Below are 13,838 nucleotides of genomic sequence, written 5' to 3' on the forward strand. Positions count from 1 at the left end.
CTGCACCTACTCAGGTTCCACACTCACATTAGTTCCCACCTTTAACCAGGAGGGCCTTTATCTGACAGATCTACGCTGAAACATTAACCAACCTTCCACAAAACAGAGCTGCTCACCCACTGCTTTTAAAGCATAATAGGATTAAGAGCTCCTCTCCTCCCCTGGACAACTGGCATTTGTCTTTAAAGCCCTCACAAGACACTCCATCTCAATGAAAGCCCCACTGCCAACATCCCACAGGCCACTCATTTCCCCATGCTGACATCCCAGTGAACGGGCAGTACTCACGGCGTGGGCACTAAGATGGGCACTAAGGGCTGGACATGGGACTCACACTCATCCCTCCCCTCAGGGCAGGGGAGACCAACAGCAGTGAGCAGAGTCCAGGCAACATTTCCCTTCATGCAGATAAAACATGTTCTTTTTATCGTGTGAAGCATCAGAATTCACGGCATGGATGGCCGATGATGGCACCAAGGCAGATGAAAGCAGTCTGTTTCCTGTTCACTCTTTTCAGGCCACGGAGGCAGCAAGAACAAAAGCTGAAAACAAAGTGCAGCAGAGGAAGAGTTAAACTCCCTTTGCAAAAACTCAGATATTTCCAAGGCTGGAGTGTCACTGGGTGGAAGGTCCTTGAAACTACTTAAAGCCCAACATTGCAGTAAGGGCAGTGAACACTTGACAGAATCCTCCAGCCTCACTGAACTGGCTGGATTTCAGCACAGCATCTCCTGCAGAACAGACACAGGTTAGCAGGACTCCCCTTCCTTCCTACACACTAAAAGCTGTTCTGAGGAGCTGAGGAAAGATTACAGACTGTCTCCCCAACGTATCTCTTTTTGTAACAATCAGTAACAACACCAGAATCCAGCAGGCACCAGGTCAGCTAGAATTCAGCCAATATAAAGATTTCAGAATAATGCCAGCTTTCCACCAGACAGGCAGACAGTTCAGCAGAGGAGACAACTGAAGTAGAGGAAGGAACGTGTGTGTTCTGTGCACGTTTGTTAGCGGCCTGCATTCTAGGTCACGCAGGTCCACCAGACTGACGGGGCAGGGCAGTCCACACAACGCTGCCTCCTTCTCACCTTGACGATGGACTTAAGCAGGAAACACAAACATTGAGGCTATCTTCCAGTTCTGTCTGACTGCTAGGACCCCAAAGCTGAAAAAGCTCCTTGGTTGCAGACTGCAGCTATTTGCTGCCTTCCCAGGCTTTAAAACATTTATTTCAGGAACCATATGCACTGCAGCTTACACAGACCAGTATAAAGCAGATTCATATCTGCAGACTGCTGCTCTACTGATGTCATCATGCTTCAGTTTCCTGGAAAACTGCTTAGTATTCCAACAAGACGAAGCCAACTTACCAGCTTCAACACATCAAACTACTGCACGACAAGGAAGAACACAAAATATTATACAATAAATATTAGTCTAAAAGCAGAACAACAACAATCTGTTAAACAGTTCAGGGAAAGGGCTGGCATCTTAACGACCTTGGGGGCAACGTGCCACCCCTCCAGCCAACAGAGGAGCAGGGCCTTTTGTGCCGCCAGCTCAACCCAAGCTCTCGGATCAACTGCCAGTGTAAGCATCACCTCTCTGCCAACTGCTGAACTCTCCCAGCCCGGGGAGCCCAACTGGGAGACGTTCCAAGTCGCCAAACCCCCCGTGAGCTAAGCAAAGCACGCTGCTGCTGCCCGCCTGTCAGGCGACTTTGATGTAACTGGACTTTCTGTTCTCTATAAATATTTCAGAAACTTAAATCAAGTCCCAGTCTCAGGACGTGGGCTTTTTTCCCTCCTTTTTCCTCTGCACAAGCACTCTGAGGCTCACTGTGCTCTGAAACACACAGCTGACAGCTGAAAAAAACAGACAGCTGAAGTGTCCAAAGGCAGATTTCAGAATGCAAGGACGCCGTTTCCTGCCATGCCGCACACTGGTCCAGCATCGTGCAGGCAGGACGCAGAGCAGGACTGCCAGTTCAGCAGATGTCATCTGTGCTCCCTTAAGAAATGGTGCTGTCTGTGAAGGGACAGAGGTAAAAACCTGTACGTCAGGAACTAAACTGCTATTAGATCTCCAAACCGTTTGCACACATCAATACTTCAGCAGGATGGCAAAAAGAAAGAGGGAAAAGGAAACTGATCTCCAAACTTCTGAAGTCCTTTGCCTCTCCTGGGAGATGCGACCCTAGGATCCTAGCTGTAAGGAAATCTTTAGGGTTATGTCTGCTATTGCAATTCCATGTTATGCAAGAATATTCTACTAGGTATCTCTTACACAGGAACTGAATCCTGAACTTCCTTCAGCAATATTCACGCTCCTCTCTCATTCAACTCTATCTTTCTAACTGCAAAACTTTTTCCCTTTGTCTTTTGTTTGTTTCTAATGCTACTCTTTATTCTTAAAACCTTTCTGTGTTTGCTTCATGGCCCTGCAAAAGGCATGTTGAGCATGTCAAGGAGGAGGCTGGGAGCTGTGATGCTGTGGAACTGCTGTGTTGGAGCTGCGGCTTAAGGCTGTGGTGAAACATCTCAATGAAGAGCAAACTGTTCATGTGGGAAATTGCAGTGTAATGATTTCCTGTGTCTGTGTATCAAGTGAAGCTGTTTGGCCAGTCCACGTTCATCACCGTTGAGGCAAAACAGAAAGAACAGTCTGTTTTCACTTACTGTCTAGAGCCGTGCGCATGCTTTGCTAACCTTAATGCTAATGGCTGCTTAATGCTCTGCGTGGAATGTGCAGAGGAAGCTTTCACTGTGGTGGGTCACTGACAGATGTTTACATGGCAAAAGCCTCCGTTTAAAACTGCTTCCCTGCTTTGAACCATCTCCCAGGAGAGGCAAAGGGCTTCAGAAGTTTGGAGATCAGTTTCCTTTTCCTTCTTTCTCTTTGTCATCCTGTCAAAATATTGATGCGTGCAAACAGTTTGGGGATCTGAAAGTAGCAGTGTAGCTCCTCACATGCAGATTTTAAAGCAGGGTTTGCTGAATAAAAAATACTTCTTGCCTCTGTTCTGGAGGGATCCATTTCTGCATCACTGAGCTCCTGGAAAGGATAGAAGGATCACTACAGAAAACAGAACCCATGAGGAAAACAATCACTCAACAGAAAACAAAAGCCCTAGTTAATCCAAAATAATCTCCATCATCAGCACTAATTGAAGAAGAAAAAGCACTTCAAACAGGAACGCTATCTGTTGGCTGGTGGTCCTCAGCTCCTTCTATTTTCTCTACTTTGCAATTCCAGATTCTCAAGATCTAGACATCAGAATTATAAACGCTGTTGACATTCCAAGTGCTATCAGCACATCACAGAAAGCGTGGCCAAGCCACATGCTCCAGTACTCACATGTTTGGTAGCCGCATCATCAGCGCACGATGCTTTTAGATTCTGGTAAATTAAGACTTTTAGCCCATACACGTCTATATAAAGGCCTCAGGTCTGAACAAACTTTGTCCCCTGACATCACTTCTGTGTCTTTCTGTCCATAAAGCAGGACAGAATTCAAAACCTGCTAATGACATCTGTGATTTCAAAGTCAAAGCCAGCTGTCAGGATTTCAAGCACAGTCTCTTTATCCTTACGCAGCCCCAGAGAACAACAGTGCTGCAGAATACAACTGGATGTCAACTGTTTTTTGGTGTCACCTAACTATTGCTTCACTTCTGGGAGCTTACATCACAGATCTAACAGATGGAACGTCTGGTTGTGGCTTTATTATCTTCTCTTCTAGGGTGCACTATGACTGATGGACAGAATGAGGCCAACTGCTTATTAGGGACTACTTGTTCTGGTCCCTAAACTGGAAAACCAGTAAATGAATTTGAGAGCACAAAATCTATGCAAATCTAGAGATTAGACTCTAAAATTAAAGCAATTAACGAAGGCTCATTGACAGACAAGAATCCCTTTGGATTACTGAAGCTGGTGTGAAGTATGTTTATCTATACAATATCAAATGCATTCAGCACATGTAACCTTGAAGCTCCTCAGTCCCGTGCAGTACCATTAACAGCAAATATTATAACAAGCCATGTAACCATAATGCAAACATTTCTTCAGTACTTGTAGCAGAAATGCTGACTCACAGCCTGAAGCAGGGATGGAGCACCTGGTGGGAAGGCAGGGCCAACCCAGGGGAGCTCAGGTGCAGGCAATGGATGTGAGTGATTGGAAGGGGTGGAGCCAGGATCAGCCCTTCCCAGCCCTCATTTAAGGCAGGGGAGGTGAGGGGAGCTTTCTGGAGATCTGCCTACTGGAGGCCCTCTAAAGGTAAGCAGTTTTGCTCTGTGTCTGTGTCTGTGTCTGTGTCTGTGTCTGTGTCTGTGTCTGTGTCTGTTGCATTTGGGCTTGTTTTCCTTTGCTGCAGCCTAGGGTTGTGCTACCTACCTATGATTGCTGTACTTTCCATTACATTACAATACTGATCTATGTGTTATTTGGCTGAAGCTTTCGGTAAGAATCAAAGTTCTGAGAAAAACAAAGCAGCAAGGAGATAACTCTATTTTTACAGCTCTCTTAAGGTGTTCTTAGGTGTACCTGAATTTAGTTGCTGAAGTTACACGTAAGCACACTGATGTTCTGTGGTTTTGTTTAGCAGCACACTCAGCTTCACTTCATCAGATAATCAACAGAGACACTACAGGATGATTCAGTAAAACTGTGGTTCTCAGATTTCCTGTTCTATGCAAACATCATTTCAGAGAAATGCTTAAGACCAGTGGTTCTTACCTGTAGCTTGTGGCGCATTTAAAGGAATATCAGAATGAAAAGGCTGAGCAGCTCAAACTGTGCACCATGTACCTCATTTGCTTCTCTTGTCAAACATTAGTTGCTTTAACAACATTAAGAAGCCCATTCTTTCCTGGAGTAGGAGGGTTGGAGTAACATCTAGAAAGCTGCTGACCCCATCTACCTTTCAGACATAGAATACGATCTGATGAAAGCCTGAGCCTGAGGGGAAAAAAGGGTTTCAATTTGCTTGTAAATCTGTTTTTTTTTTTTTTTTTTTTTAACAGAAAAAAAAGGCAATGAGCTGAAAGCTGTTCACTGCATCACACAGCAAGGCCTTCAACAGTTTGATTCCTCATTTAAAAAAATGGTTCTGCTCCATCATACACCAGAATGCAATTAGCAGAATGTTCACTGTAACTGAAATGAAGCTGTTCAGTGTATTTATTTAATTACAGAGCAGTCACAGCTCATGCCAATTCAACCACCAAGATAGCAGCACATGCTTTTCTGTTCCTCCCACAGAATCTTCAATTAAGCATAACTCCATGTAATACTTCGGAAAGTCCAAAGCCCCCAGGATTCCAGAGAGAACAGATACTCAGCTCTTCTGCTCGTTTTTAAATGGATAAAATATTAAGATTCCTTGGTAAGGATGTGACATAGCAAAATACTTCAAAAATAGTCTGTAAAAGAAGTAATCTATAGAACACGACAGAAGAGCTGTTACCCTTATTGGCGTTGTACTCCTACAGTGAGGGGATGCTTGTTCTGTGTCAGGTATTTGTGCAAAATAGGTATTCCTCTGTTAGCTGCTACTCTGAACTGCTTTTTAGCCCTGTGTTAAGGTCTGTCTGCTCCAGCATAACTGTGGGAACAGAATAAATACGAAAGAAATTGAACTGGCAGTATAAAAAGATAATTCAGGAAACAGAATGGTAAGAAACGTAACAGCACGAGGTAATTCCTCCTCCTACACATCAAGCCCACAGAACTGAAACAACTTCTAGATTACACAAAGATCACCCTCAAAGAGATGATGCTGAAGTGATAACATGAATTCAAATACTGTCTTACAAAAAAGTATATAAACGTGACAAAAACAAGATGGTACGTATTTGTACGATTTAACATTTCTACAGCAAAGTGGAACAGGATGAATTCTTACACATTCTGTATGCAGAACGTGAAGTGCTTTGAGTCACTGCTGTAAAACCCTTACATAACACAGCAAAGTAAAAGTAAACTGCATTTAAAAGAAATGTTTATGTACAGGCAGATTACAAGGTTTAGTAAGGACTGGTTTGATTCTGTACACACAGAAATCAATCAGCTACAAGAGTGTCCTCTAGCTCAAAGCTGCCTGGGGTACCAAACTTCTTTATACCACATGCAATGCCTTGCAAAGAGACAGTAATTAAACCAACACAGCAAGAGAAAAGTGTTGCTTTCAGCCACAGCCGAGTGACTCCTCAGAACTTCAGCAGGAGCGTGAGCCCAAATTGCAGCGTACAAACAAGGGAAGCAGGCCTTTTTCACAAGGGCATGCTGAAATACCATTTACAAACTGATAAAGCACACTTAGCCCTGAAGGCAGCTTAGACAGCTTTATCAAAAACAACAGGCTTCTAGGAACTTCAGATTCTAATGCTTCTGGATTTAGTATATTGAGGCTTTTGCAAATGAAAGATGCAAATGACTTCCATTGCAGTTAATTCCTTACACCTAATAAATAAGAAGCATCAAGAATCTTCACGGCATTGAGATGCGTAGACTGAAACCATTTAATAGTTCTATTAAATTAAAAAAAAAAAAAAAAGATAAAAAAGGAAAAGTCTTCTGCTCCTGCAAATATCAGAGTTCAGAAAGAAATGGCCCTAGTGGTGTGTTCATGTGCCAAACTGACCACTGGGAAGAGCAGCCATCACTGCATACCAAACCACTGCTCCTGATCTGCCCACTGGGCTGCCTCGCTGTCACTGCCTTCCAAGTCCCCCTCTTCTCCACTTCCCTCCATATCATCCACGTCTTCTTCCTGGGTTGCATCTGTTGGACTTTCCTCTTTTTCCATTTTCTGCATTCCCTCTAGTGACTTCTGATCATTTGGATCCAAGCTGAGGGAAAGAGAAGAGAAGCAAGTATTGCCTTAAGACTTATTTTTCTTATATTTGTAACATTACCATAAAAACCTATCACTTTTTTCTGCACTTCCTGTTTAGCACCACCAAGAATTTCAGCCTGGTAGGCACAACTTCACCTGATGATAACACCAGTATTACACTCTCAGATAAAAGCATTTTGAGCCTCAAGAGTGCACTTTTCTAAACACCACACTCTCAAAGAAAAGTTGGTCAGCTCCTCCAGACCACATCAATCATAAAGCAATGAGAAAGTAATGATGTCAATGGCTATGATTAAACACATCACATACAAGGAAAAAATAGCTGACCTGTCTATGTTATGTGTGTTTGCTGAGGATATGAAGGGCTAGACTTAAGGGAAATTTAACTTTCTGAAATAAAAAAATAGTAACACTTAACTTCAGGAGGTAACATTAAGGTTCTTTATCACCTGTTTAAATTTACACAGTAGCTCCTGTTTATACATCATCTTCTGCTCTAGTGCAACAGCTCCCAAGAAGCCTCCCTATAGAATTACTAATTATAAATACATCCGTGCCTCAGTTGCTTCAGAAGCCAAGGAACTCCATGCCCAGTGATGTCTGCAATGAACACAATCCCTAAACTTTGCACTCCTCAGCACAAAGCCCTGTGCAAGTAATTCATTATCAGAACATGATGCATACGTTTGTCTGCTTTGAGGAAGCGTGATGTGCAGCTACCTGCTGCATGCCCTCATCAACCAGTGGCCTGGCACTCAACTTTTTGCTTGTCAGTTATTCATTCCTATACACTACAGCTTGGCTCTCTGGCCTACCTTAGGGCGATGCTGTACTGGTCCATTGCTTCCTGGTACTCGTTGACAGCTACAAGGAAGTCCCCCAGTATTCGATGCAGAACGCAGTCACTCTGATTAGCCAACGCATTCCTCAGCAAAGCAATTCCATCTTCATACTTTTGCTCTCTACCTGTTAATTTGCAAAACCAGTTTCAATTAATAGTTTAGGTAAAGCAGTAAGCAGACTGTACGCCAAGGGCATCACAACACAAAAGCATTTCTTCCCTCAGAGCTGCTGGCAGGAAGGATGGCAGTAATACACTTTTTGTAAGCAACGACTGCTACACAAATTAACACCTATACTTTGAAGGCAAAACATTTTGTATGCAATGGTCGAAAGTGCTGCCATAATGTCAGTTGCTAGGTACAATTAATTCCTGTGCTTTTTCCTTTCAAACAGAACTGACAAATCCCTGTCGTATTATTTGCACTGATGAGGCTGCAGAACACTCCTGTATATGACAGAGCATGTTATAAGAAAGTCGACGTGAAAAAAAGGAACTTACTTAGAAGTTCTGCTTTCTTTACCACAGCTTTGATGTAATCAGGTCTTTGTGTCAGTGCTTTGTCCAGTAATGTTTTTGCTTTCTCCTGTGTGACTGGGTCTTCAAGGCAGACTGTTGCTAACAGAGTGAGTGTCTGTGCATTTGCTCCCAGAGTTTTATACACGTTATTTGCCATAACCATAGCTTCCCGGATGCTGTTAGATGCTAGGTAACATTCAATGAGACCTGATAATAAAGAACAGCATTTCAGTTTCATATGGTACTGCAGTCAATCGCCCCTCCTCAATTATCAGCACTTGCATTATCACCATGCAAAGCAGGTAACAGTGGATCAAGAGGACTGCAGTGTAGTTCTCCATTGGCAAACTACGCACCATAGTGAACATCCAGAGGTAACTGTTGCCAACAGTTCAAATATTCTACAAGCAATTCTTAAGACTGCCAATGAACAGTACATTGGGACCACTATCATCCATTTTTGTTTAATTCTGTATATCTCCTGAGGTGTTTTATTTTGCTAAAAGAAGTTAACACAGCTTTTAATTCTATAAGAAAATGCATATTCCCCCAAACACACGAGCATTTCTCCTTAACTGCTTACCATCTAAACTTGTTCCTACTTAGGAGACAGTGTGACAAAATGAGGCTCCTGGTACGACTAACCAGACACTGAATGTCATCATCTGCTCAAAGCACCCAAGTCTGTTTACATCCAGATTAAACCACTTAAAAGCAAACAACTTTTCTGAAAATAATTCTTATAAATACATGCATTCTCTTGTATTTCTTGTCTGACTACTTCAACCAGCACTTTACGGGTTTTTGGGTAATAACAACTTATGTGTCAGAAAGTCAACAGGGGAAAAGAGCTCGCCTGTTCTCTTTCTTAATAATAAGAGCCATGAGTGCTGCACCAATGCAGTCTGAGCAGCTTTGTTTCACTCACCCTCATAGCAATCCAACCTGCAAGGCGCAAGCCGTATCGCTTCACGGAAGTGTATGATTGCTTCCTGCACTCGGCCCATGTTCCTGAGGGCAGCTCCCTTCAGCAACAGAGCCTGAACGCTGTTGCTATTAAGCTGGATAGCTTTGGCTCCTAAATATAAGGCACGGGAGTATCGTTTACTATAAAAACTATGACACCTATGGAAAGACAAGATGGATTGTAAACATGTACTGCCTGTGTACATTCACAGAGACTCAGAAGAGAGAGGGAAGAATCAGGTTACAAGTAACTGCTAAATCTTCTGTATTTTACGTTAGAAATAAATGTTTGTGTGAAAACGAAGAAACCCATTAACCATCACAGCTATTTAACACATCAAGGTTTAGTAATTCAAACCAGTTTAGGCTTAAAGAAACCAACCAAAATAGGTACTCATGAGTTACCTCCAAAACAGGACAAAAAGCTGATTTCACTCTATCAGCTGTAATCAACCTCACTCAAATCAAGGGTAAGAAAGGAAAGAGAGCATCTTACCCTGACACCACCCAGGGTTCTGCATGTTGATCTGAAATATTGAAGAGACGGCAGCCCAAGTTTTCCACATCCTCCAGTCGACCTTCCCGTGCCAGCAAATAGCCGTACACATCCATTCCTGCAGTGAAAACATGGAAGGTCAATCATCAAGAAACAGAAAGCTCATTCACTACAATAAATTCAAACTTCCTAACTAAACTATTCCTAATATGTACAAACCCCGTAAGTGGATGTGTCACCTTCTAGCTATCTGCCATTTTAAACAACTTGCAATGCAACCACGTAGTTTAAACTGCATAACTACCAGCAACTGGTAAGTGTGCAGTTTCTGAATGTAAACTCTACATTGAAAGACAGATACAACTATACTCAATAGTGCACTCAATATTTGTTTGCTACTCTAACTTAATTTACCAGGTCATTATTCTAGGTAAACGTTCCTCTACAACTTACCTTTTATTAGGTAAGGATCCAGCATTTGAGCTTGTTCAAATTTTAGAATAGAGTTTTTATTATCTCCAGCTCTGAAATACAGGTCTGCTAAGCTCCCCAGTAGGTCTACATTATCCCTCAGCAATGACTTTTTCTCTAAAGAGCTTTAAGAGAAATAAATTGCTATTATTTATGTGTAATGATATTAAAATAACATTAAAGAAATATTTTATGGCATTTCATTACATCATGCTCTTTCAATTCTTACCAAATTGTATTGATTGCTCTAGTGTTATCTCCAGTGTGCACAAAAGCATATGCCTTGATCCACACTGAAAGCCAGTCCAAGTTTGGAATGCTCTGAATGATATTTATTGTCATGGAGGCCACTTCTGCACCTTTCACCGACAGCGAGAGCAAACCTGTTCAGAGAGGTATTCAAAATGATAAAAAAACATTTTCAATCATCATTACTACAAATTATCTGAAGAGTAGGAAGCACAACCAAGCAGTCTGCCGTGAATTTATCTTTTGCATTAAAGACATTTGCATTAAATATTACGTAGAATGGCAGTCAATTACCCAGTCCCAAACATGCTTCAAATCATAATGCTTCTTAGGACTGACGTACCTAACAGTGTGGAGAAACCTACCTAGTATGGCATCAAGTGCTAATGGGCACTGCCTCAGTACTTCCTTGTAGCTCGTAACAGATGAACGTTCCTGACCTGCTTTCTTGTATAGATTTGCCAGCATCATATTGATCTGCAAGAATTAGAAAGGAGTTCCTGTTAAGACAAGGTGACAACTTTGTCCTCCCTCCAGCATGCTGTCTCCCTCCCTTCCGTTCTGAGTAGCTCTTTTGAGATCACTGTAACCTACTACCATGGATTACACAATTAATATTGACTCTTGAGTCCAAATATAAAACTTACATTTTTTCATTTACATAGTGCATGTGGAAATCTCAGCACTGTGACATCCAAAAATGGGCGAGTGTCTTAAGCATGACAAGAAGAACCTGTACATCTGCTGCATTAACTCTCTGTCAGCTCATTTCTTTATATCAATGGAAGCTCTCAAGAGAAGGAAGGCACGGAATGTTTCTGTTTAGCTTCTGAACAGTAACAATTGATAAAAGAACAGGAATGATTCAAGCTCTGTGCAGTCCAACTAGTTGGGTCCCGCTACAAGATTTTATTATCCTAGTGTGTATAGATTAGAAGTTTGCTTTCCTCAACCTTTTTTTCTACCTTCTGAGCAAGTGCCAGTGACAAACCTCTGCCAGAACAAACCTTTGGGGTCCTCTGTCTGGAAGGAATCCCATCCAGAATGGCAATGGCATCTTTATCTTGCTTCAGCATCGTGTAACATTCAGCCATTTTATATTTTACTTCAATTTCAGATGGTAAACACTGAAATAAAATGTAATATTAAAGGACAACTGTAGTGGAAATGTTATGTCACAGACTGAAACAGTGACTGAAGAACTGGTGGGAAGGCAGGGCCAACCCAGGGCAGCTCAGGTGCAGGCAATGGATGTGATTGGAAAGGGCAGAGCCAGAACCCAGCCCTTCCCAGCCTCATTTAAGGCTTGGCAGTGGAAATGAGGGGATCTCTCTGGAGATCCTGCCTACTGGAGGTCCTCTAAAGGTAAGCAGATTTTCTTTTGTTGTTTCTGTATCCAGAGTTGCTGCATGAGAGCTTGTTTTCATTTGCTGCAGCCTAGGATTGGGCCACCCTGCTATTATTACAGTACTTTCCATCACATACAATGTTTAGTGTACGTTAAAATGTCTAGTGCAAGAAAAGTAAAAATGCAACCTACTGCTGGCTCACATTGCTCATCTCTTCCAAAACCATGAATTACACATCTTAGGAAATAAAGGCAGCCCACAGTCTAATGCTACAATATTGAATCTTCAACATTAACCAAAGCAGAGGGGGATACACAATGCAGCACACTGCTCAGTTTTTAAATACCTGGCTCTGGGGAGCTGATGCAGCATTCCCAGTAGAAGGCCTTACTTTTGAGGTTTTACTCAATGCTTTCTTCTGCTGCAAAGCCATCGTATACTTGCTGACAGCATTTCTATATTCTTTATCGTGGAAAAGAGAGTCTGCGTGGTATACAAGGAGTTGGTACTTCTGAGATGGTGAAAACAGCTCCCTAGAAAAGATGCAGACAGGCTGAGATCAGCTAACAGCCTAAGAACCACGGACAGACCCGAAGTTATTCATCCAGCTTCAACTTTGAGCTGTTGCTGCCGCTTTGCTATGCAGGCAACAGCACAGCTCCTTACAGAGCTGCATCCTGCTGTGTTGAAATGTGAGGATTTCGGAATGGGACCGTGGTTCTAACCAGTACCTCACAAAAGTACCCGAAACGATGCAGGAAAGGCCTGAAAAACGACGGGAACGGCGAGAATGAGGGGAAGAGCGGTGATGTACACAGGGCACCCGTGGTAAGAAAGGAGGAAATCGCTGCATCTCCACTGGGGAAGCCCATGAAAGAGCCGCGGACCCCTGCTGCCGCGGGCAGAGGCGGGCTGACAGAATACAGCTTCATCCCCTCAGGGCCCTGAGCAGCTGGAGCGCAGGGGCCTTTTCCTTCCCGGTCCCGTCAGCGCGGCGGGAGGGCCACTCACGGGTTGTTGCCGCTCATCGTTAGGAGAAGCCCGCTGAGAAGCCGCACGTTCGAGTGGAGCCCGGCGGAGGCCATCTCCCGTACGTGCTCCACCACGCTCATGCCGGCGGCGGAGGAAGAACAGGACAGAAGGAAGAACGCGGCGCACAACAGGACGCCCGCCGCCACTCCAAAATGGCGCCAAGGCGGGGGCCTTGCGCCGCTGCCTCCATGCGCCTGCGCAGTGCCTTAACACCGCCCCCATGGCGGGACAGGCGCGAAGCGGGCAGCCCCAGCCGCCCCGCGAGGCCCCCGATGGTTCCGCGCACGCGCAGCGGCGGTTTTTCTCAGCGGCGCTGTGAGGTGACAGTGTGCGGCAGCAGGGAGGCGTCGCTGCTGGGTGCGTCCCTTCCTGGCTCAGCACCGTGTATATGCTTTTTATTTGAAGATTTAGGCGTTGTGTCTGCACTGCTCTTGAGCCTGGACGCTTTTCTCCACAGATGTCACTGTCTGATGGCTGCAGCAGTGATGTGAGGTGGCAAAACTCGTGCCTGTAAGACAGCTGAGGAGGAAGACCTGTAAACCTAGGCTGCTGCTGGCCCACAGTCGGGGAGAGTACCTCACTGGTGCTGCTGTAAACTAGGAAGCACGCAGTACGTCTGTAGGAGAGTTAATCCTGTGCAGCGATAAAACAGTGGTGTCAGGATTTTTCCTTTCAGTGGAGTACCACCAAAAAGCATGTTAGTGCTGTGTGGTGATGGTGAAAGCACTGCCATGAAGGAGACAAAATGAGCTCGGACCAGCAGGTCCTCAAAACACACACAGTATTTGCCAATATCATATCATGATGGCCTCTCCATTAAAATTTCATTTTTATTTCTTTGAAAGCTAACCATAAGACATAAAGCGCTGATCACATTAATTACAAGCTAAGTTTATTGGAGAAAAAAAAAAGTAAAAAATCACTGCACTCAACATGATACTGAGACTCTAGCCAGCAGAGCAATTACACACCACTCCAGGCACAAACACTTCTCTTTAAACAAAAGCCCTGCTGTAAATGCTAGCTGTAGCCACTGATAATAAAGCAGCCTGC

At 43.7% G+C, this 13,838-nt stretch overlaps 1 protein-coding gene across 1 annotated transcript; it reads right to left on the bottom strand.

Moving 5' to 3' along the window:
* Window positions 1-5,174: 5,174 nt before the first annotated feature.
* On the bottom strand, window positions 5,175-12,953 carry ANAPC7 (anaphase promoting complex subunit 7). The gene is made up of 11 exons (XM_042829116.1): window positions 12,765-12,953; window positions 12,100-12,286; window positions 11,412-11,531; window positions 10,770-10,881; window positions 10,385-10,538; window positions 10,138-10,280; window positions 9,685-9,802; window positions 9,151-9,347; window positions 8,205-8,429; window positions 7,678-7,828; window positions 5,175-6,854 (listed from the first exon to the last, which is right to left on the bottom strand). Exons 1-11 carry the CDS (start codon window positions 12,863-12,865, stop codon window positions 6,665-6,667), a joined length of 1,698 nt encoding a protein of 565 aa, XP_042685050.1. The 5' UTR covers window positions 12,866-12,953; the 3' UTR covers window positions 5,175-6,664.
* Between the last annotated feature and the right edge of the window lie 885 nt (window positions 12,954-13,838).

The sequence above is a fragment of the Centrocercus urophasianus genome, unplaced genomic scaffold, assembly GCF_019232065.1.
Source record: "Centrocercus urophasianus isolate 14NV4802_14NV808 unplaced genomic scaffold, USGS_Curo_1.0 seq_30, whole genome shotgun sequence".
NCBI classification, from domain to species: Eukaryota; Metazoa; Chordata; class Aves; order Galliformes; family Phasianidae; genus Centrocercus; species Centrocercus urophasianus.